Below are 25,716 nucleotides of genomic sequence, written 5' to 3' on the forward strand. Positions count from 1 at the left end.
CTCAGACTTTCTTTCTTGTCCAGTGTACACGCAGAGCATATATTTTGAACGATTAGAACGATTAGTAAATGAGGTTATTGGTTTACATTAGTTGTTTTCCTGTCTCAGTTTTAACCATTGTGGATTGAACTTTTAAATCCCATTTTACTGTTGTTCAAGAGCAAGCAATTAAGCAACGAGAAGAAAGAGAAAATGCGCGACACATTGTGCGGTGCACGAAGCATTTTGGAGGTTAGTTTCACACAATATCGGATCGAAAAGAGGAAGTTTTAAATTAGCTCGGTTTCAGTTCATTTTATAAAAGCAATACAGTTGGTTAGCCACGAATCACACATAAATGGGGACGTATTGTACAACGGGTACACTGGTACACAGAGAGGCACAGACAATGGACGTTTCGTTTACGAAAGCAACATTATTAGACACAGTTTCGTGGGCTTTAAATATTTAGAATGAATGCTGAGCCAATTTTGAATAGCTGGTAGGAAAAAGGTCTGACCGCACGACCGATTCCGGGAGTGATGAGAAGAATCTACTCAGGACATGTTTGACTCACCTTTGGATGGTGTAAGTCGCTGTCGACACTTCTTGAAAAGGAGTCATCTATTTCGCAAATGCAATCAGAAAATTTGTGCTGACAAAAACAGAGATCAAGTGTTGGTCGAGAACCATTGTATGGTTAATATATTTTTCATGAATCGACACAAATTATCGCGTGGCCGTTTGTCTTAATCCTAATGATATGTATGCAAACAATTAGCATTCCTCCAGGACCGCTGCAATACCCTTCATTAATCAACAAATTCGCTCTCCTCATTGGAAAAACTCGTTTCATCCGAACCTTGGTAATGGGCACGGTTATTCCCGCCACTCGGTTTGAACCGTTTCAGCAAGTGTCATACACTTTTGGAGCGCAGCGGAATGCACTCGTCGTTGGAGTCCAGCTGAGGTGGAGTCTGGAAAGCGGAAATCGTGTTCTGGGAGGCACTGTAGTATTGTGTGTGTGTGGCCGATCGAAAGATACTGGAAAATTTGTTCTGTAGACAAACGAGGACAATTCGAGGGTGTTTTTGTTTTAATTTGGCGTGAGTGTTTGTTGATAGGCGAGTTGTTTTTATTTGTGTAGAGAATATAAAATAATTAAAAATAAACGGTGTCAACTAAAACAATAAACAAGTGATCACAAAAATGTAGTTAAATGAAAAACACACCAATACGTGTATGTGTGAAGCTAAATGAAACATGTGTAGGAGGCAATTGTGATGATTTCATTTATCGTTGAGTGAAAATCGATGGAAGCACAGATAATTTGCAATGCCGTGGGCACATTTCTACAAAACCGTTCATTAGGGAAATGTATAAGATTCTATATGGGAGCAAATTTGAATTTCAGATAACACGTTCGATGCTGATTGTGTTTCTTTAAATAGCAGTACAAAATATTATCAGCTACACAATACAATGCGAATAATTTTGACTGTTAAGATTTATATCTCTAGGATTAGTGTTAACTGTACGCACATTCATCCCAGCTTATAATTTCATTTCGTATATTAAAACCACAGAGAACAGACATCCAAGCTCATACAAACTTTAAAAACCTGGCATACAAGTGAACATTCGTTAAAAATCGCCAATGCGTACGATTTTGCACGCATTTTTTAAGCAATTGTTGGGGTGCTCAAAGCGCCTCTGTCGGTGAATTGCTACTTCGTGTCACTTTGTCAAATAACCGTTAAATTACTCACGGACATTGAGATCTCTGCTCGGATGTCTGTTCACTGTGTTTAAATGTTATCAGTTATAGTGAGAGAGATGAAGAGTTAGGGTGAAGCCAGAGTGGGCGCAACACGAGAAGCGGTGCGAAAATTTATTGATCTGAATTTCGTTCATTTGATTTTTTTTTTTTTTTTCATAAATACGTTTATTTCATAGGCAATATACATAAGTTTTTCTTCGCCGTGGCATCCACAATACATAGTAGTTTAAACCTAATACATTTCGAATATCATATTAGTATGTTGGTACTCATTAGTTAATCTAAACACTGTTTTTATCAAGCGAGTTGCTATTTTAATTACATTAAATAAAATACATTTATTTTGTACATGATCTTATAACTATTTCAGGATTGTTTGTATCAGTTCACCACTTATATTCAATATCCTATAGTTGGCTATTGGTAGAACTCATGGAAGAGAAAACAGTTTAACATAAAATAAAATTTAAATTGGAACTCCAATGGATTTAATGAAATGATAAAGAAGTTTCATGTATGGAAGGTCACGACAAGCAAGAATGTCGCGAACTGGGACATTGGATAGTCTACCTTGGGTACGCAAGGAATTTATTAGTTGAGATCTGACATCACGAAACTCCACGCATGTCCAAACAACATGGTCAATATCGCGGTAACCTTCGCCGCAAGCACAATGATTAGTCTCGGAAAGTCCAATTCGAAGGAGATGTGCATCTAACGTGTAGTGATTGGACATGAGTCTGGACATCACACGAATGAAATCTCTACTCACATCCAGTCCCCTGAACCATGCCTTTGTCGATATTTTAGGAATAATTGAGTGCATCCACCGACCCAGATCATCTTTATCCCAAGAAGCTTGCCAGCTGGCAAGTGTTCTTTGGCGAGACGCGCTATAGAATTCGTTGAAAGCAATCGGTCTCTCATAAATTTCACCCTCAATAGCACCACGTTTGGCTAAAATATCGGCTCTTTCATTGCCTGGAATGGAGCAATGAGCCGGAACCCAAACTATTGTGATTAGATAATTATTATTCAATATGTCGTTCAGACACTGTTTTATTTTACCCAAGAAAAACGGTTCATTTTTGCCAGCAGCGTTTGAGCGAATGGCTTCAATTGCACTCAGACTATCTGTGAAGAGGAAATAATGGTTTGGAGATAATGTGACGATTACATTCAAGCTATAATGAACTGCTGCTAACTCTGCTATATAAACAGATGCAGGTTCTTGAAGCTTGAATGAGGCCGAAACATTATTGTTGAACATACCAAACCCTGTCGCTTCTTCCATTCGCGATCCGTCCGTGTAAAACATTTTCTCAGAGTTAATATGCCTGAACTTACTTGAAAATATTTTTGGGATTTCCATAGAGCGTAGGTGGTCCGGGATTCCACGCACTTCGCGCTGCATGGATGTGTCGAAAAATAAAGTTGAGTCAGGTACATTTAGGAGGCTGACACGGATAGGAATATATCTTGAAGGGTTGATTTCCTGTGACATATGGTTAAAATATACTGTCATGAATTTTGTTTGAGATCGAAGCTCGACTAGTCGTTCGAAATTATTAATTACCATGGGATTCAGCACATCACATCTTATTAGCAGGCGTGATGAAAGCTCCCAAAATCGATCTTTTAATGGAAGAACTCCCGCCAGAACTTCAAGACTCATTGTATGTGTCGAATGCATGCAGCCTAAAGCAATTCGCAAACAACGGTACTGAATTCGCTCAAGTTTGATAATATGAGAATTTGCAGCGGAACGAAAACAAACGCATCCATATTCCATCACTGAAAGTATCGTTGTCTGATACAATTTTATTAGATCTTGCGGATGAGCACCCCACCAAGACCCTGTTATTGTTCGAAGAAAATTTACTCTTTGTTGGCATTTCGTTATCAGATACCTAATGTGTCCTCCCCACGTGCATTTGGAATCAAACCACACCCCGAGGTATTTGAAAGTCAAAACCTGTTCGATTATTCTTCCCATCATATGAAGCTGAAGTTGCGCGGGATCATGCTTTTTTGAAAAGACGACCAGCTCTGTTTTCTCCGCAGAGAATTCGATACCAAGATGAACAGCCCAAACGGACAATTTATCTAAGGTATCTTGCAATGGTTTTTGCAGATCAATAGCTTTGGATCCAGTAACTGAAACCACGCCATCATCTGCCAATTGTCTTAGTGTACATGGGGTTACTAGACAGCTGTCAATGTCATTCACGTAAAAATTATAGAGGAGCGGACTGAGGCATGAGCCTTGCGGGAGACCCATGTAGCTAATTCTGATTGTTGCCAAATCGCCATGTGAAAAATGCATGCGTTTCTCTGACAAAAGGTTGTGCAAATAATTATTTATAACCGGTGGAAGTCCATGTTGGTGGAGCTTGTCTGAAAGAACATCAATGGAAACTGAATCAAATGCTCCTTTAATGTCTAAAAATACAGATGCCATTTGTTGCTTTTGAGCGAAGGCAATTTGGATGTCAGACGAAAGTAATGCAAGGCAATCATTCGTCCCTTTATTTCTACGGAAGCCAAACTGAGTATCTGACAACAAACCGTTCGTCTCGACCCAAGTGTCGAGACGTCGTAGAATAATTTTTTCGAACAATTTTCTGATGCAGGACAACATCGCAATGGGTCTATATGAGTTGTGATTGGAAGCTGGTTTCCCCGGCTTTTGAATGGCGATAACTTTCACTTGTCTCCAGTCAGGTGGAACAATATTTTGCTCAAGAAACTTGTTGAACAATTCCAACAAACGTCTTTTTGCGAGGTCGGGCAGATTCTTCACCAAGTTGAATTTAATTCTGTCCAATCCAGGAGCGTTATTGTTACAAGACATGAGTGCTATGGAAAATTCCATCATTGAAAAGGGGCTATCAATGGAATCATCATTTGAAGAAGACTCCCTAACAATGCTATGCGTAGGAACGGAATCTGGACAAACTTTCCTCGCAAAATCAAATATCCATCGATTCGAGTACTCCTCACTCTCATTTCCTACGTTACGATTCCTCATTCGTCTGGCCGTATTCCAAAGAGTGCTCATTGAGGTTTCTCTTGACAAACCTTCCACAAAATGTCTCCAATAGCTGCATTTCTTAACCCGAAGTATGTTCTTGTACTTGGTTTCTAAAACCAAGAATTTTTCAAAATTCTGAGGAGTTCCTCCTCCTCGTTTTAAAAACGTCTTGAAAGCATTTTGTTTCGCGTGTTTAGCATCTGAGCACTCTTTGTCCCACCAAGGATTTGGAGGTCTTCTGTTAGACGATGGACCAAGAAATCGTTTGGTTTGGGCTTGTTCTGCGGCCTCCAGAATCGAACAAACGAGGAAGTCATATTCTTCAAGTGGGGGAAGCTCTTCCATTGAAGTTAAGACACTTGAAATATTACTTTGGTATTTAATCCAGTCAATATTTTTTGTCAAATCATATGGAATATTAACTGAATTAGCAATGCCTTTGTTACTGCTAATTGAGATGATGATTGGTAAATGATCGCTACCATGTAAATCAGGAAATACTTTCCAGGTGCAATCTAGTCGAATTGAAGTCGAACAAAGAGATAAATCTAATGCACTTGGACGTGCAGGAGGTCTTGGGATCCGTGTCATGCTACCCATATTTAGTACCGTCATGCTAAAATTGTCGCAAATATTATATATTAGAGATGATCTGCTATCATTGTAAACGGAACCCCACATCATTCCGTGCGAATTGAAATCTCCTAAAATCAAACGTGGAGCAGGAAGGGCTTCGACAATTTCATTAAGCTGTCGTTGTCCAACTTGAGCTCTTGGAGGAATATATACCGAAGCAATGCAAATGTCCTTTCCTTTAATGTTTATTTGACAAGCAACAACTTCTATACTAGAAGTCGAAGGAATGTTTAATCTATAAAAGGAATAACATTTCTTAATTCCTAAAAGCACTCCACCATACGGGGAGTCTCTGTCGAGACGTATAATGTTAAAGTCATTAAAATTTAAGGCTATGTTTGATGTAAGCCATGTTTCGCACAAAGCAAATACATCACATTTTTGACTATGCAACAAAACTTTAAATGAATCAAGTTTTGGCATGATGCTTCGACAATTCCACTGCAGGACAGTGATTGAATCATTTGCGGCGGATGATAAATTATCCATCAAATGATACAAAACCTGAAAGAGCTGGCCATTGAGCTGATAACTGTTTCAAAAAAGTTCTAGCTATTGGAAGAAATGCTGTTATGATGGTCTTTAGAGGTTCAGAAATATTGAATGCAGCGAAAATCCATTCTACAATTTCCGAAAATTTCAGTAATCCTGTTGGTGAATGTGAAATGGAGCCCACTGGATTATTGTCTTTTCTTGAGCTAGTTCCTGGATTGGTTTGTGAATTTGACAAACCAGGAGGCACAGTTTTTGGTTTTAAATTTGGCTTTTTAGCTTTAACACGGGGATCTTTTTTTGAAGGTATAATTTTAGGTGTCTTTTTTGGTATTTTGTGGTTTGTTAATCTCCTCTTAACAGACCCTTGAGGAGTGACAAACGAGGTATCTTCACTATTTCCGTCAGAGTCAGATTCCTCTGGCTCCGCAAGATTTGAAAAACCGTTTTCGGTTTCCAAAGGGGAGACATGTATGACCGTTTTGAGCATTTCTGCATATGTGCGCTTAGACCGTGCTTTTAAAGAAAGCTTCATTTTGTCTTTACGCAGCTTAAATGCAGCGCACACTGAAAGATCATCATGAGGGCTTTCCCCACAATAAACACATTTTTCAACATCTTTATCGCAAAGATTATCCTTATGAGGCCCTTGACATTTGATACATTTGGACTTATTACTACAGTAAGTAGCTGTATGTCCGAATTTTTTACAGTTCGTGCAATTCATAACATGCGGTACGAAAAGCCGAACAGGAAGACGAATTTTATCGATATAGACATGGCTAGGCAATGCAGATCCGGCAAATGTTACGCGAAACGAATCTGAGGGACGATAAGACTTTTTTCCATCGACAATAGATGCTGAGTACAATTGTTTGCACTCGAGTATCTTAACTCCCTCAAGCATGGAGTTTTTAAAACGGCCAACTCCATTTTTAAGTAAATCATCTGCTGTCAGACTTGCTTCAGTCACAACACCGTCAATTTCTACCTCCTTCGATGGAATGTAAACTCGATATTCAATAGCAAATAATTTACAGGTTACAATATCGTTTGCCTGTTTCAAGTCGTTAACTACAACTCGAATTTTATCTCTATTAACCTTACAGATTTCTTTAACTTCAGAGAAATGTGATGTCAAATCCTTTGTAATTTGCATCAAGTTTAAAATCTTTTCTTTTTTTCGAAGATAGACTATCCATGGCCCAGTGGTACCCTGTGGATAATGTTTAGCCCTCGGAGTATTTAAACTTTTACTAGTATCCGGAATCGGATTCGGATGATCTTCCATGAGATCATCCATTACATTAAATTTTTTTTGTAAATTAATAATACCAAAATAAAAACTTATGTTTAGTAAAATTTCAGATATAAGAAATAAAAAATAAATTAAATTAAATCTACCTTGTAGCTGATGTCTCTGTTCCTTTATCGTGAAGAACGACGTGAAGCTCTTCCAACGATTTCCAATTGGCAGTCTTTTGCTGTTTCCAATTGGCAGTCTTCTGTCGTTTACTGCTATCTCAGTTGCTCTGCCGTCGTTGTGAACACCACTGCACTTGCTGTACCTGACCCCAGGTACAGTGCTTTTACTCTTGGTGGCGATCAAATGCGATGCTTGCAGTGTAGCACCTCGCGATATATGCCGTCTCTTTTGATCCTACGCAGCGTACAAATTCTGGTACCTGGTAGATCAGCACTGGGTTGCTTTAGCACCTCTGTGCCTTTGCACCCCTTCGTCTTCGCACCTTTATGCGATGGCACCTCTGTGACTCGTCACTTCTATGCTCTCGCACCTCTGTGTCTCTACACCTCTGTGCGTATGAACGGGATGGCCTTCGTTGCTAGCTTTCCAGTCGGGAAACGCCCCGAATATTGCGTTTGCTATGGGCAGTTTAACTACCTGAAGCTTAGAATTGTCTCGGTAGCAGCCGTTAACTCACGAGCCAGTACAATCGAAACACAACCTCTTCGCTTGAATGGTTTTTACTGAATGTCATCGTTCGTTCATTTGATGCCAGCAAAAAATAACATGTATGCCAAAGTAGACACGAGGCGTTGAGTAGCGACATACGATTTTCGGCGCAACAAACAACGAAGCAGCACGTGCTCAATTGTTTAGGCGATTAACGAGCGAACAAAGGTTTCCTAATTTATTTTTTGTTGTGGCGGAAGAACATAATTTCGAAGGGGAGCATTTGAAATGACACCTAGTCAGATTGAAACAGTTTACAATCAGTTGCTATTCTATTCCGTTTGGCATTGATCTAAATTTATCTTTTCAATAAACATGAACATAATTAAGTTCTATCGTGTGATTACTAGTATATCAATCACTTTGACTATGGCTACGCATTGCGTTTCGCGCCCATTCGCGTCGCGTCTCGCGCCAATTTGCGTCGCGTTTCGCGCCCATTCTGGCTTCACCCTTAAGGTGAAGCCTAAGAGAAAGCGACAAGCGACATGAAGCGAAGCAATGCGAAACTTGACAAATCGCATGGAGTTGCGCGACAGAGCTCCGTCCGTTCAAGTTCAGCAGAAAAATTACAAGTATATCAGAGTGAACTCGATGCGTTGCGACTACTGACCGATCGCATCGTACTCACTCGTTTCGCTTCGCGTCGCGTGTCGCTTTCTCTCTGGCTTCACCCTTAGAGGTCTTGCAGTTTTGTTACAAATATTCCACGATTCGTCTTGACTAATTGAAATTGAGCGCAAGAAGAACTCTTGCGCATCAAACATTCTACTTGTTTACATTGACTGATGGTGTTTTGGCTAATGAGATAAATAGTGACAGTAAGCAAATATCTTTGATAGCGGTAGTATCTATGAGATTTTCTGAAGAAAAAAATTGATGTACAGCTCATGTTTAACTCAGGTAAAAATGTTTAATTTTAGGAATATTTAAAATTTCGAAAACATTTTTATCTCAAACTATGATAAAGTCCGGAAAACTTCGGTGTTATAAAACGTGACTGTTCCTGGGCCTGGGAATGATCCGTTTTCAAAAAAGACATTAAATGAAAACATTTTCCTTCGATAAATGCTGAATTCATGTGCAAGACAACTGCATCGCATTGTTATCTCTAATTTTCAGTTTTTTATCTCTAGAACAATGGGGATTTTTTTAAATAAAGCTAATACACATTTTAGCTACTATAATTCTTTTGCTTACTGTGCATACTTTATGAATCTTCATCGTCTTTTACATCTTGTTATACATACTAGAAGATTCTCATACCCACATAGCGTTTTGGTTTACCGATTACGTGACAGCTGTCAAACTCAAAATGAAATACAATACTCGCCCTTGTAATCTAGTCTTGTAACCCGCATTCATGTTTTTCGCCGCACATGTTAGTGAAAACAGCGCATCATATGATTTGTAGGAAACAGCTGAGTTTAATGCCAGCATAAATGTTATCCGAAATCAACTTTCCGAACCAAAACATAAATATCATCGAAAAATATGAGAAAAACAGGTAACAGGTTCATTACATCGCTTTCAGAATTGTAACGGTAAGTATAGTAAGTATACAAATACTCGATTACTCATTTTTGAGTACTCGATTAATTCGATTGACAAAAAATGGAAAGTCTTTTTGAGGAATTTGACAGCCGATTTTGGCTTGTGAGACCGGCGCATTGAGATGCCAACTTGCCCGGGCCAACTCAAGTGACAGTGACATTGTAAATGTCTTTGTCGATAACGCACCGTCACACAATGCCATCGTAGTCCGTGAAGATTTAGGTAAAAACGTTAAAAACAAATACCATTCAGTAACCACCGAATTCACTTGAATTGGCTCCCTGCGACTTTTTCCTATTCGGTCAACTCAAGAAACCGCTCTGTGGAACGCGTTTCAGCACCCGAGATGAGATTATGAAAAATTCGCAGATGGCTCTGATGGCCATACCGAAAACTGAATATAAAAAACGTTTCCAGGATTGGATCAAGCGCTGACATAAGAAAGGAATCTATCGAAAATAAGCTATCCACATACATTAGTGTTGTACGCATGAATTTGGGATGGTTTTTTATGCTCAGATCACAGTATGCTGTGCGTTTGGCTGTCAGTTTTCGTTTGTTTACTTGTTTATGCGGTTGCAATTCTGCGTTTTCAAAATGTCGAGTATTGAAAAGAAAGCGAAAATGAAGGTTCCGGACACATGGCTAAGTGAGAAGGGTATTACTATACGAAAACTGGCGAAGCGGTTTGGAATTCATCATGCCACTGTTAAAACCATCATTAATTAGTTTGGGGAAAACTATTCTTTGGATGAGCTACCAGGAAGTGGCAGAAAACCCGGTTCTTCCAACCCGAAACTGGAACAGAAAGTTGTATCTCTAGTCTTGAAGAACAAATCAATGTCAATACGTGATTTGGCCAAAAAAGCTGGAACGAGTGTACGAATGATCCAGCGTATCAAGAGGCGAAATCACCTGAAGACCTACAAGAAGCAGAAAATCTCGAAAAAATGTAGAACAGAGGAAGCAAGCGGCAACAAGGGCCCGGAAATTGTATTCACGTCTTTTGCAGCGTCCGGATGCATGCGTTTTGATGGACGAAGAGACTTATGTAAAGGAGGGCTCAAAAACCCTTCCAGGTCCACAATTCTTAACTGTCGTCGTTGGGGAGGATGTGAGCGATGCGGACAGGTCGGTTCAAGTGGAGAAATTCGGTCAAAAGGTACTGGTATGGCAAGCAATGTATTCCTGTGGTTTGAAGTCAACCATTTTTTACACTACCGGAACTATAAATACAGAAATCTATCGATCTGAGTGTCTCCAGAAGTGATTGCTGTATTTATATAAGAAGCATAGTACAACTCCACTGTTTTGGCTGGATTTAGCGTCGGCTCACTATGCCTTATGTTGCAGTCGACGGGGAATACTTTGAAGGGGACAATATCCATTTTGATGAATAGTCTTATATTTTTAATTCCCTGAATAAATTCCGGGAACTTTTAGATCAAGGTAGTATATTGAGGAAATGTATTGAGGAAAACATCCCCTATTGTCTCAAAGATGGACTGAGTAATAAACCGAATGACAGCTCAGTTCGCTTTTTCTTACTCAATTTCGACAGATTTTCTGAACCATTTGGTTGAAGGAAAAATTTATTTGGAATCGATTGTCGCACTGGAGCTCGCATTGATTCGGATTTCACACTGAATTTCTCATTGGATTTTGAATGAAAATTTTCTGCCCACTCGGATTTGGTTCGGAATTTATTCCGAACTAATCATGTGGGATGCAACGATACGGAATTTCATTGGTTGGATTTCTCAAGCGGGTTTTCAGTCGCTACACGGAACCAAAAAATCACACAATTTTGATTTTCTATCCAATATCTCATTTTTGTAAAAGGGACTAATACCCAAGTGAACAAATTCTGAAATTTTGTTTAAATCTTATCAATAGTAAGTTTTATTAACTAAACTGTCTAGTTTAGTACATACTATTTTAGGCTAAAAGCAGTTTACCTACATTTAGCTTATTGATCGGAACTCTCGCAGTATGATGGTTTGTCCCTTTGTGTACTAGATAAAATGAGAAATAGACTTTGCAGAAAAAATGCAATCGATTGATGCATCTGATTCGGAATCCATAAGGAAATCATATTTAGTTTTGGATCAAATTTTTGACGATTCAACTGTAATTAATCGATATATGATTTTTCATTCGACATTCGGCATTCTAATCGAAGGTAGGAATGTAGAATTTTTCGAATTACTCGATTATTAAATAATCGAATATAACTTTTCAAACTATTCGATTTAATTTTAGTCGATTATCTGTGTTATTAATCGATTACTTGATTAATCGATCGACATTCCGGCATCCATAATTGAGGGATTCATGCCGAATGAATGCGGCGAAAAAAAAACATAAGCAATGACGATGAAACTTTTATGTTTTTTCAGCTACTACTTAATGTATTGTGAATGTATAAAATCTATACACAAGTGTCTAAACAGGTAACAAAATCATTGATTTTTTATCAACAACTTCCTTCGTATAGATAAAAATGATTCTATTTTGGGCATGTTTTTATTGTCGCCCTGCCCTTTTCATTTTATTAGTCAGAACAGCGCCTGCTTTCTGCTAGTTCGGATTCTATTATGAGTAAAGTAAAGGTATTGATACCGATTTATGTACAATTGTACGATTTACGTAGAATAGGATAGCCGCTATACAAGAATGTTTCGCATTTAATGTATCTTGAATATAGGCAATATCTGCTGCCGAGAATTTGGTACATTTATTGTATCGTGAGTATCCTACTTTTCTTCAATTTTAAATAGATTTTTTTAACTCCCTGAAGCAACACACAATGGAAAAGTGCATGGTTAATAAAATGCTAGCATATACCATAAAAAGCGTACATTAAATGCCAAATTATCCAGCGAGAATTAATGTTAATAGCGCGATAATTCGGTTGAGTTTTCTTATTTATTGTTATCATTTTCCTAGCCCCAGTGATTCGTTCCAGCGTGGGCGAATATTTGGGAAGGGGGAAAAACACTAAGCAAAACGTGGTGCATGTTAAAAGTCCTGTAGGTCGTGGGAAGAAGAAGAAGAAGAAGATATATCTCTAACAGCCGGATGTCAACTAGTACGACGTTTATGAGCGCACAGGATTCGTTGGATGTCGGACGTCCTGGTTTGGGGAGTTGGGCTGTTTGAGGGTCGTATGATCGTTGGCAGTGTCGTTACATTGGGAAGGAAGTGATTCAAGCTATTTCAGTTAATGTGTCTTATTAGCTGGGTGCTGTTATGGGCCGAAAAATGGGACGTAACGACAAATTAAACGGGAATTTGCTACAAATTTTCCTGTCAATATTGCGCGTTCGTGTGTGCTAACCGAAATATTGAAATGATAAATCGCGAACATTCATAGTTAGCTGCAATATTTCATAAAAGTTTCAATTTGTAAACGTATTATAATCCATTTATTACTATAGCAAACGGTAGGTATAATGTTTTAGCGGTATGTATGTACAAAAAGAATATTCATTCATTTATGTATACTTATGATATAGTAGAAGAGCAAAATATAAGACGACTAAATGACTTCTAAGAATCTTTAGTACAGGTTGATACGGCAAGTAGAGTGAGAAGAAGAAATGTACCTTTGACGTGCAAAAACAACACTCATACTCGGATGGCAGTTCAGTATCGGATTTGTCCCGTTTACTTGTGGAAGAAGTTTCTAAAGCAACTTGTCGTCGTAGTTCTTCTACTTCCTAGAACGAGGTGGGGGTGGTTATTTTGAAAGAAACAAAACGGGATAGAGAGAGAGAGAGGAAAAATATACCGGAAAGACCAAAGAGTGGTGATTGTGGGAAACGTTCAGGATATTTGAGGTGATGAGGGTGACGGAGTCATTTAGGTGCCATGACAATGTGGTTTGGTACGGAACAGTTGGGAGGATTTTCCATTTGAAACGAACAGAAATTAGGTGAGACGAAATAGAAGATAAAGAAATTGGATCGAGTGAGAAGAGGTATGTATGAAATTTATGACTTTTTTGTGGTGTGATTAATTATGTGTCTTAATTGAAGATTGATGAAGTATATGTCGTAAATATGGACTGTTTTAGGAATTAATCGCTTTATGTAATTCACAAAAAATTTGAATGTGATCTTTCTATGCTGAAACATAACTGTTGAATTAAAAAAATAGCAGGGAACTCTACACTATGTAATGCCAAATCATTATTCTATCCTGAATACGAACATAAAATTCTATTTCTGGTGTTTGGAATGTATATTATCAACTGGATTATTAATTATATATGACACCGTCAAGATTTGAGTTTAAGTGATAGCTTTTTAACCCTAGCCCTGTTGACATGATTTATGGTAATGGCTACCATTACAATATTGTTTGTTTCAGAAGTTTTGTGATTTTTGTTGTAGGATAAAATATTTTACAACCAACCAATGGTTGAACAAATATTGTATAGCATGGAAACCACGCTCGAGGAACAACATTTCGCGATTCAGATTTACAATTCTGATAGCCAACTTGAAGAGTACCATCAGCTAAATAATATGGAATTATTTTGCATTCCTTCTAACAGTTTTAATCATAATAATCGTACAAAGATATATTTTTTAAAGTTTACTAATAGAAGGAAGTAATAATAATACTTTTGCATTTTTACATCTTTCAGGGAAGTAATCAAATGCAAAACAATTGTTGAAAATTTTACTAAATAGCTTCATAGTCAATAACTAACATCGGAAAGACTTAAAAAATTGTATCATTGTATTATTATTATCACAAAACACCAAGGTCATTAACCCGTTTTGAAATATGATCATATTTTCGGAGACATCGTTTTCAATAGGAGCTCATAATGTTTTAATTAGAACTGGGGGAATTTCAAAATTCTATCCTCGTTTTTGAGCCTTTTCGCCGTGAGAAGTATTTGATTTTCTGCTTTAAGAGCTAGGAATGATTTCTGAGAAATCATGAAATTTTTAAAAAGTATTAAAAAATTTTAAGAATATAGTTTAATTTGTTCTACTTTTCTAGTGAACTTTTTATTTCGCAAAAGAGTTAATTTACATTACGTTTTGTAAAATCACGAATGTTAGTGGAAGATGGTTTGAGTTCAACTCTGCATGAGTAATCAGTTCACCAACTATTACGAAAACTGTAGATCGATGTCTTGTGAGTTTATGCGAAACTTCTTTAAAGAAATTCATTCTTTACCGACACATTAGAATCGTAAATAATCTGACACTACTAATTCGTTATCGCCAAAGATACTTTTTGAAAACGACCTCTTTTTGCAAGTAAAGCTTGGAACTAGTCGTTTGCCTTGATTATTTAGGGAAACGAACGTTTGTCCAGAAAAGTGTTTTCCAGAAGTTTAAATGTGCAACTCTTTCATGAAAAATAGTTTCCTCAAGCGACATTCATAAAATTATAGGACTAATTAACACGACAAAAGGTAGAATATAAAATTCAGTGCCAGTGAATATGATCTGCTATGATTTAGTATCTCTATGTACACCGAAATAAAATTGTTCTCATTCATTTGGTTCAATATAAAGAGAAAACAGTAGTATTTCCTATACTTCTTTTTTTTATTCTATTCGTTAAATTCGATAGTCCCATGACAAAACGGCTTAACTGAAAATGAGAGCCTCTCTTTGTTTACTGTTTACTTGATTATTATGGAGCCATTACTGTCATTTTACTGAAAGTTTCCAATATAAATCGAAAGCTTGTGGTTATAACTTGAAAATTTTATCGAAAAGTTAGGTGTTAAATATGAAATCAATACGATAAATCGTGAAAGAAAAAGTAAACAAAGAAAAACTATCATTTACAATCAGGCCCTTTTGTCGTGGGACTATCGAGTTCTCAGCACCTGAAAACGGGTAGAATCTCCAGCAGTAGGTTCCTGAACGCCAAAGTTGGGTAATTTAGTAATTGACATGTTTTTTTTTCTTGCTTTTATATATCTTTTCTGGGGCTACAATGAAGGCTCTTCCAACATTTCACACCATGATAATGTTGATGATGATGATGCTGAGTTACACACCAGAAAAAATTGAATTTTACAGGTGACTTTTCATTTGACATAATGTTAGATTACTTGCATTCTGCTAGCAGGTGCGACAGTATGAATTTAAATGCACCTTTACCACCCAAGCCAATGTGTGCTTCTGTGGATCAGTCGATTAACAAACGTACTTTGCGATCCAAAGATTCTCGGTTCAAGTCGCAGTGGTGGCTGCTATCAGTCGCAGTGGTAGCTGCTATCAGTATTCATTTTTTTATTTCAATGAATTCTATATCATGGAATTTTAGACACAATATTAAATGTTCTTCCACATAAATTTGCGTGAACTGCGACGCTCCATTTATGTGCATCTAATAAGATGTTAAATCACAGAATTTTTTTCGAAATGTGTAGATTCAAGCATTCAAAATGTTTTATTTAGTAATTTATCGTCAAACTCCCGCTTTACGGTTTAAAACATGATCAATCGAAAGCTCTACGGCTGTAAAGCATCATTTTTCCATCTATATGTTTCATATAATTCTTATGTTTTTTCATTAAATGAGCAATTTCAGGCTCAAGATTCCCCACGATTTTTCAAAAGAAAAAAAAACAATTATATTTAAAATTTGAAACTTGAAATTTTTAAATTCTGATAATCCCTAAACATGGAATTTTACTTCTAGCTTAATCTTTATTTCTCTAATTTTGAAAAATTCCGATTCCGGGTGATTTTCAGTCAGGGCTAAAGTGCGATTCAAAATTACCCACTTTTCCTTACGTAACCATTTGCTTGCAAGAAGTTAGCAGAAAAATGAGCAAAACGAATCACTAAGGAAAAAATCACACATGTTTCACACATCGCATCAATCGAATGCTTTTTTTGCGTTCAAAATATCAAATTGAGGGATCGTCCGCTGTATGGCTCTGATTTAGCCTCAATGACTTCGTCAAAAATAAATTGCACGCTCAACGTTTTTCGTTTAGAACGCATATGTTGGAGATACATTCTTTTGTATTTTCATAGTAAATACTTTGAGAAACAATAAAATCATTCATGATAATGACCCTTTGTTTTTAATCGTTTATCAAAACCTATACAAGGGATTCTCTGATCTGTCTTAATTGGAAAGAAATGAGCGAAGCTGGTTAAAATTCCCTAAAAACCTCTAAAAACGTTATCTCAAAGATCTGAGTTTTCTATCAAAGTTTCAGATTGATGAATGTATTCATCAACAAAACACTAGCGTTGTGTTTTGAAAAGAAAACAAAGCAATTACTCTACTACTGCTACTGAATTCGAATTTTTGAATACGTTTCTTTTTATTGAAGGGTAGTTATCGACATCATCTTAGATTAGAATAAACATATTACTATTGATAATCTTAAATATAATGCATTGTTTTAGAAATCTTTGAAATTCGTAATAAATTGACAGATACAGATCTGTCAAATAACTTCATTTTCGGAAGAGCAGATGTGAAGATTTCGATATTTATGGAGAAAACATTGTGGTACAAATAAATAATACTGACTCCTGGCGATAAGTTCTCTCCGGATGAATGTATTCAAACAGTCTTGCACAGTTTCTCATTTCAGCAATGTAACAAAATAATTGATATTTCCATATTCCACTAAAATTGAAACGCTAACGATGACAACCGAAAGATATACGATATTTATATTTATATATATATTTTTTTAAATGAATTTTGCCGAGTGTCCGTATTGATGAACAAGTCAGTATAATTATGACAGTTTGAAGTTCATTGCAACTCTATCGATCATTCAGCAAATGACACTTTTACTGAACTGATTGGAACTAAGAAAAGGTGGTCATTTGGCATGACAGATTTGAACATTTTTCTTTCTCTTATTTTTCTCACAAATCGACAAATTGTATGACGAAAAAAAACGAAATTCAATACGTTTAAGGTTTAAAATTCTGTATTTATTTTCTGAGTGAAAATAAAAACCTTTTTAAAGGATTTCAAAAAACATTCATCATTTGCAGCGGGTAAATATTGAGAAAAAGAATACGGGTAACCAGAATTGTGCCCCTTAAGATATTTTTATCAGTTTTATTATTGAAAAGACACTCACTGGAAAGTTAGCTTTCACGACAATCAGTATTTACAGTTGAACGGTAATTGGCAGATAACTTTACCATGAAGCACTTGGTCACTATTCAGGTTTGCCTTATGAATTGTATAATTATGTGCAGTATTCTGTTGTAATTATACCTTTCTTGCGGATAACTGATCGTCCAGAAACAAATATTTGCATAATTTTTATAAAACAGAATTCATGTAACCGAAACATCGGTTGTTTCTAATGATTACCGTACGTTTTCATCAAAAAAATTACCGAACAACGGAATCAGTGTGTATAAATGAACTTTCAAAACTAACACTGAGGTCTTCTTTTACACGGTTTCTCATGCGATTTTTAACGCGGTTTTTTTCCACGAAGACGAATCCAATACCCGAAATTACGCGAATTTTTTAAGTTATCCGGTTTTTTGTTTTGTCTGAGAAATGCATGAAACGACGAGATCTGATGTTATCCTAAAATTTTTTTAAGTCGAATCTGACGTCAATTTTGATCGTAATTTATCATTTAATGTCTAAATTTAAATACAAAAACCAAGAATTTTCCAGATTTGTGAACAGCACCCAAACTTACTTCTTGGAATATAATATTTCATTTAACGATTTCCCCATTAATAATTATCAAACGGATACGGATATTTCATCAAAAGCCGTTCGGCCGAAAGTAATTTCGCCGAATGGGTCACTTCGCCGAATGTCATTTCGCCGAAAGGGTCACTTTGCCGGTTCCTGCAATTGTCTTAATATTATAATTGGAATTGATTTAAAATAAACACAAATGAATGACAATTCGTTAACGCCCGTTTTGTTGACCTACAATTGTAGAATTGAATAGAGATTGATTTTTGTACTCTTCAATAAAGATTTATTCATGAACATAAGAACAGAGTTCCCAAGGAAACTTGTTGGCTATTAGCCACTAACCATCAACGTAATTGCATAGGTGTCTCTCCCAAGCAAATGTATGTGGTATTTTCCGTTTACTAAGTGAAAAATGTCTAATGCGGTTTCACTACATCGATTTGATTCGTGTGTTGTCCGACCTCGCTACCGCTCGTTCGGGCCTCACTAAGGTAAAGAAACCTAGCTTTGAGTGGACCGGGCGAGCGAGGCGGTTACAGGTTTGTATGCAAGAGGCCGGCGCTTCCGGTCACCTCAGCCGGCGTCGCCTCGGCGGCTTTATACCGCCGAGCCATCTTGGCTTCAGTTATGTGGCTGCGCCACATCAGTTATACAGGAGGCATAATAACACAAAAAAAATGATGTATTCGAAATTACCCTTTCGGCAAAATGTCTCTTTCGGCGAAATGACCCTTTCGGCGATACGACTTTCGACGAAATGTCCTATTCGGCGAAATGACCCGCTCCCTTATCAAACATCGCGGAAAGTCACTGAAACATGCTCGACTTTTTCACGCAATTCTTACGTGTTTTCGTATGTTAGCATTTGATTCGTGAGAAAAAAATAAGAAGAAGAAACATTTTTTTTTCAAATCTTCTATCAAAATCTGAAAATTAGTGCCATTCTAAGCTCGCCACTTGGGCAGCACAGCAATCGCTGAAGAGTTCGCTAGATTCGCCATTTGATTGAGAAGGATTATGAAAAACTTTAGAGCGACAGTACTCAAGTACAAGCCAACAGTGGGAAAAAAAGTTCATTTAATTAATCTTTCACCTATCTTATGCCAGATATTGTGTTTTTGTATCTAAATTTTGATTCAACAAAAATGATATATAAATTGAATTTTAGTTGTTATCAAGCCAAACTTTACATAAAAACCTATTTTAATCCACCTAGTGGTGTAATGATGCCTTTCTCATATCAATCATACTATCATATATAATACTGTGGTATTCTTCAAAAAAATTTTCTTCGATTCTTGAAAGAATAACCGAAATCGGTTTGTTTGACCGTCTACTGATAAAAACTATCAATTAGAGAAGATTTGAGGTCGGGATGGATTTTTTTCGGTTTTTCGCCTTTGGTATAAAATTTTCAACACATTTTACCCTATATTCCCGGATCCGGAAGTCGAATCCGGATGAAATTCACGAATTCCGTATGGGACCGCAGGACCTTTCATTTGAACGTAAGTTTGTAAAAGTCGGTGGCGCCATCTATGAGAAAAGTTTGAAAATATATTTTCATTTTTTTACACATTTCACCTCATAACTCTGGAACCGGAAATCAGATCCAAATGAAATTCAGGAATTTAGTATGAGACCTAAAGAGCTTTCATTTTAATCTAAGCTTGTGAAAATCGGTTCAGCCATCTCCGAAAAAAGTTAGTGCACTCTTTTTCACAATTTTTTTGTACATTTTACCCCATAATTCCGGAACCGGGAGTCGGATCCAAATAATATTCAGGAATTTTGTATGGGCCCACAAGACCTTTCATTTGAATCTAAGTTTGTAAAAATCGGTTGAGCTATCTCCGAGAAAAGTTAGTGCAACAAAAACGTTATGTACACACATACGCACATATACACACATATATTTTGCGTACTCGACGAGCTGAGTCGAATGGTATATGACACTGGGCCCTCCGGTCCTCGGTTCAAAAGTTGGTTTTCACAGTGATTGCAAAACCTTTTTATATGAGAAATTCAAAAACAAATTAATCATAATTTGACCAATAAACTTATAATATAAAATATACAATGATTTTTTAAATAATGCTTTAAAATAATCAATACTAATATGTTTAGGATAATCTATGATAATCTCGATAACTACTCTTAAATCATTTAGAGGTTAACCTAAGTTTGTGCTTAGGGCACATAACCGTTTTTACTTTTCTTTACGTTTCGTCTTAGACTCGTCAGTGCAAAGCAGTTCAAATTGAACTGCTTATTGCAAACTTAAACAGTTCAACTTGAACTGCCGAAAATTACGTTTTCGTTAGGCACGTCAGCAAAGACATGGCCCTTCGGTGCCAATTAAAATGTGTTGTTGCAAATAACATTAACTTTACGTCTACTTAGCGGTTCAAGTTTAATTTGCTGCTCTGCACTGACGAGTCTAAGACGAAACGTAAAGAAAAGTACTCCTAAATAAAAAGGAACGCATTCGAAAATTTGTTGTCGATAGTCATATAAATTTGGACCATTTCTTATCGTGTTTAATCGTTTACGAGCTCGATTGTTTAGGTTTCATAATGTCAAAACTTCTCGATAATATAATATTTCTTTGAGGGAACACGAATGAAGCTCTATGATCGAGTTCAAATCGAGAATCATGATACGGTATGAGGTCGATTCGATGACATTTTGATCGAATCGAGGTACATAATGCCACCGTTGTTTTAGTTCTGCTTGAATTTTCTTGCTGCTTATAAGTATTCACGAAACTTGTCCTGTACATTCAAGTTCATAAAATGTGCAGAGTTACCTGAAATAGGTTAAATCATTTTTGGTTAGTTGGGATATTACTAGTAAAATTGGTTTTCGAAAAAAAAAATTCTTGATAGTTCATATCCTGCCAAACTAATTCTTAGATATTTTCATTATGTCCGACCTTTTGGGGCGGAGTTAGTAGAAACATTCGGCGATTTTCCTAAAACATCCTAGTTATATGGATCGTAACACGAATCAAATCCTTAGAAAAATAAGCGAGCGCATGCGTTTAATCTAAAACACGTGAGTGAGGCGGCGTTTATCAGCGTTAAATTAGTCGTTAGTCAATGTCATATTCATTAGTTTTGTGCTATGCTGCTCGAAGTGCTATGTAGTGTTAACTCTTTACACATTTTGAATACTTTCGGAAATTCCGCGGCCAATAATGAATTTAGTCATGTAAAGGGTTGAACTATTTCCGAACTCAACTCGAAGCAAATGCAAGCATGTCTGATGAAAGCTTCAAATTATTGCGTTTTTTATTGTCTATTGCAGAAAAGCATCCGAGACTGTCAATCTGGCGGTGTTCATCGATTGTATGTAGTATGATTGAAAGTTCTTTGAGGGAGGCCAAATTGAAGGGTGTTGAATTTGGAATGGAGTGACCTTTCAATCAATGGTCTCGATCGTCAAAATTAAGCACTGAAAGTGATCTCAGATAGAAAACCAAAGATTCAAACGTGTTAGCTTTGAAAGCGGTGTTTTTTTTGGCACAATAGGAACAAATTTTCCATGTTCTGCTCAGTATTTGAGAACAAAAATGTAGGCTTTTGCTGTTATGTATGTAAAAGTAGGAAATTGAAAATATACCTCGTTGCTCCACTGATTGTTGTTGTACTATAGAAAGTCGGTTATGGAAATTGAAAGTATTATATTTACAAGACTAAAACATTTATTGTATGCATGAGGACATTTTCTTGTCTCTAGAAGGTTGGATGTGTTTTTCTGAGGTAAGCGTCGAGTTTAGGAACACAGGCCAATGGAAGATGGTTAATAAACTAGGGTTTCTAGATGCCAGCACCGATTTGAAGGTATGGATGATTTTTGGTATTGCGTGTATGGAATGAAAGTGATGATTCACGGTAGGAAACGATTTCGATACGTACCGCCCTCGTTGCCATCATGACAGGAGGCTCGTGTCGAGGAGTTTCCTGCATGATTAGCTGTTGTTCCTCCGTAGCATCTAAGTCGAGCATCATGTTATGATGTTGCATCGTTGGACTGTAGGGCGGGGCTGCTTCGGCATCTATGTGTTCCGAGGGATTTGCCGGGTAGCTATCGGACTGGATATGGGGAGATAGTCAACAGAACCGTATCAGATTTATTTGAGTTTAGAATTGTAATCACCGGTAATGTTTCTCGATTTTCTATACCTGTGAGTTTTCTCTTTTTCTCAATCCAGCGGAATGTTTGTAGTTTTTATAACAACCAAAACCTGTCATGGCGGGATTTCGACCACCGCTCACCGAGTCACCTTCTTCAGTGCTGTTTCCATCCGCAATCGACAGATTGTGTCCTAGATCAGGAGGAAAGAATAATGAAATCGAAAATAATTGTCAATTAAACGATCAGTGCGTTTCTAACTATTGAAGTACACGCACACACACGACATATATCAGTTTGGAAGCGCATAGTACGATGGACAGTTTAGTTTGTATTTGATCTATTTGATGCAGTAAATAAGTAGCGCTGACTGCCTTTTGTATTTATTATTTTTTGGTATTATTAGTAATAGTGTATAACGATACTGGTAGTGACAATGCCAAATAGTACTTTCAGTTACTAAAAACAGTATACATGTATTTTATTAGATTTATTCTCTGGGTAGCAACAGTTGAATGTACTGTCGAACGTGTTCGTATGTATGTGCTTCGATTCGTTCACAAGCCACAGTTATTATAGGAATAAAATCACTGCTAGATACATTCACAAGAAAAGTATAAATAATTTAATGATTCGAGCGACAGTTTTTTTTCTGGTGAAAGGAACTGAGGAATAACAAGCACCAACTAAAGCGCCACGTCACGCTATACAACCTGACAGGACAGCACGCGGATGTGACGAACTAAGGGACAAATTTCTTCACGATTTCGACGGGTTTCTTCCTTTCATTCGCGGTACTAGTAGGGCTAACAGAAATCAGAATCACCAATCTAAAACAACATGGAAACAGTTTTTTTGTCCAAAAAATGTGTTTAATTTATTGACGAGCTATACCATTCTATGTTTTTTTTTGTTCAATTAAACATAACAACATTTGATAGAGAGGAAGAACAGTGTCCTTTATACTGGTGCTAGACTAATCAAGCCCTTTCGTGACTTTTGGAATGCTATGTAGAAATAGTAGTAGTAGTATTAGTAGTGGTAGTAATGCTATGAATGTAGTAGTATTCTTCTAGAAATCGAAAGCAGAGTACGCTAATAAAATCTGTCTCAATTATCTGATTGGTTCTTTTAATACTGAAGCTAGCTTTTAGAGTTCTCGTAACTAAGTTAAAACTGTTTTCTATCTGTTACAGACTAGGAGTGTAAGTTATCCAATTATTCATTCTGTGTGTAGATGCATAAAAAGCGTTGCTGTATATGGATTGACCTACAGTACAATTTTTTTTCTCAGAGTTTTGTGCGTATAAAATTGGCTAGAAATGTTGCTTAGTCTGATCCGATATAACTTGACGCATTTAGACTTCCAATAGTATGCTTTTGCGCTTGTACGTTTCGAAATTGTGGCGTTTATGTTGGACGGCATTAGCAACTTGATCGTAGATTGGTGTCCAAAATTGTAAGCTAACATTTTTGTTCAGCTAGAATGTCAACTATTACCAATTGTGTACGATTGTGTTAAATAAAACTTGTTGAATTCAAATAGGATTGTACATCGTAAATTTCAATTAATAATCAACACTGATTGAACATTGGTATTTCGTTAAGCACAACAATAGCCATTAAAAACTTAGACCAAGTTAATGTGTTAAGAAATTGGATAAATTGGGCTTTGTAGCCTGTTTGACAACGTAACTGCACAATTTCTAAGTTTTTGAAGGGTTGGTTTCATAACCGGAGAAAATAAATGATTTCTATTTCCGAATCGATGTACTTGAAGCTTATCTCTTAGGTATGCTAAGTTCATATAAGATTGGTAAAAGTTCTAGATGTCTTCCTATCTTAGTTTTATAGTCTTGTATTGCAAATATGGTTTGCTGTGGATGAAGTTGGTATCAACTCTGATATAGAAATAATTATGTTTATGGATGAGGACACTGTATAGAAAATCGATTTCATACAAACTGTGAGGTTCTCCAACAGGGCATACATTCATTTAAAATGGTGGTAAAGTAAAACATTAAGTCATTAGGTCACCTGTATAATTCAAAAGCTATAGCTCAAGTATTTAGCAAAGGAATTGGTTAGGTTCTCCCACAATTCCTTACCGAAGCCTGTCACCAAAGATAAGGGATTTGTAGAGCATTTGCCATGCGAAGTTTACTTGAGTTCATGTCATTACGGGTTACAATCTCGTTGATTGACAGCTACTTCGGAATCTTTGCAAAACCACTCTGGCTTTTGACGAAAAAAAAAAACGTATCGCGGCTGACAAGAGGATCTTCTACGGACTACGAAGCTAGTTGTATTCTGGTAAATTGCCATATACCACATTTAGGTTTGGTTGTTGAAGAGGGCACATTTTAGAGTGTTCGGCGGGCTCGCAAGTGAAATAATGTGCTCGACATCCGATGGTAAAATAAGGAAGAGGACACTGCGTAGACGCATGAATCACACATTTGAAACAGATTCTCGAGCTCGGCATAACAAAATGTTAAAACAGAAAGGTAACACGAGATTCTACTGGTAATTTAGTAATTGACGTTCCGCCTTTCGAGATTTGTTACAATGAGTTACTGATATTTCGACAATGCGCATCTTTCAACCGAAGTTTAGCATTATGCACAGAAAAAAATAATGAAATTTACCCGACATGTAATTCAATGATACTATGAAATAGACATAATTTGAATAAAAAATTTGATTGAAAACCATCGTCGATGTAAAAGTAAACTGGAATGTTCTGATTTTTCATTGAATAATATAGCATATTTCAATTTACGCTTAGTTTTGCTTTTAGAGTGTATTAAAAATGAAGATCTGAGAAGTAACATTATATTAAATTTCCTGCTCCAAATCTGTGCGTGAAGGTAGATAAAAATATTTTTGTCTGTGTAATTTACTGAGTTGCGTTTGATGAAATGTCCACGATTGCGTTTATCGAAATTTCGAAGTCTTCAGCGAGACACTTGTCACCAAATGTCACATGTTAGTTTTGCATTGCAACACGTCATAATTTCTCGCGTATCGGAAAAATTTACTGAACGTTTCAAGGAAAAGAACGATATTTATCACGAAAATCGCGAATTGGCAGACGAAAAAGAATCAAAATTTATTCTAAAGCTAAAAACTGAGTTATTAATTTTTTTATTCACAGGGGTCGGCGAATGAACTGCTACATGACTTTGACAGTCATTATTACACGGATAAAAATCCATTGCCGGTACCATGATCAAAAAATCATGTTTTCTCAGCAGAGCTAATAAAAGTCATTTTCATTGACTAAAAATATACGAAAATGACAAGAAATTACTGTCACTCTCAGTTTCGCTTGCAAACTATGAGAACGAAATCCATGTCCAGACAATGACATAAGCGGGACAGTAGTTTCAAAATTGTGTTTTTTCTTTCATTTGCTCTTTCAGTCATTTGAAGTTT

General features: G+C 36.7%; 1 protein-coding gene across 11 annotated transcripts in view; it reads right to left on the reverse strand.

Annotated features, from left to right (window-relative positions):
• LOC131439293 (potassium voltage-gated channel protein Shab) overlaps positions 1-25,716 on the reverse strand; it is a 347,162-nt gene that overhangs the window by 21,166 nt on the left and 300,280 nt on the right. For 9 of the 11 annotated variants that reach the window (XM_058610141.1, XM_058610145.1, XM_058610143.1 and 6 more), the window contains 4 exons: positions 22,329-22,471; positions 22,062-22,238; positions 21,766-21,792; positions 13,059-13,172 (listed from right to left, as the gene is read on the reverse strand). In XM_058610141.1, coding sequence (XP_058466124.1) covers positions 13,059-13,172; positions 21,766-21,792; positions 22,062-22,238; positions 22,329-22,471 — 461 coding nt within the window. The remainder of the gene's footprint in view (positions 1-13,058; positions 13,173-21,765; positions 21,793-22,061; positions 22,239-22,328; positions 22,472-25,716) is intronic. The other 2 variants (XM_058610142.1, XM_058610144.1) reach the window with 2 other exon arrangements.

The sequence above is a fragment of the Malaya genurostris genome, chromosome 3 (assembly GCF_030247185.1).
Source record: "Malaya genurostris strain Urasoe2022 chromosome 3, Malgen_1.1, whole genome shotgun sequence".
NCBI lineage: Eukaryota > Metazoa > Arthropoda > Insecta > Diptera > Culicidae > Malaya > Malaya genurostris.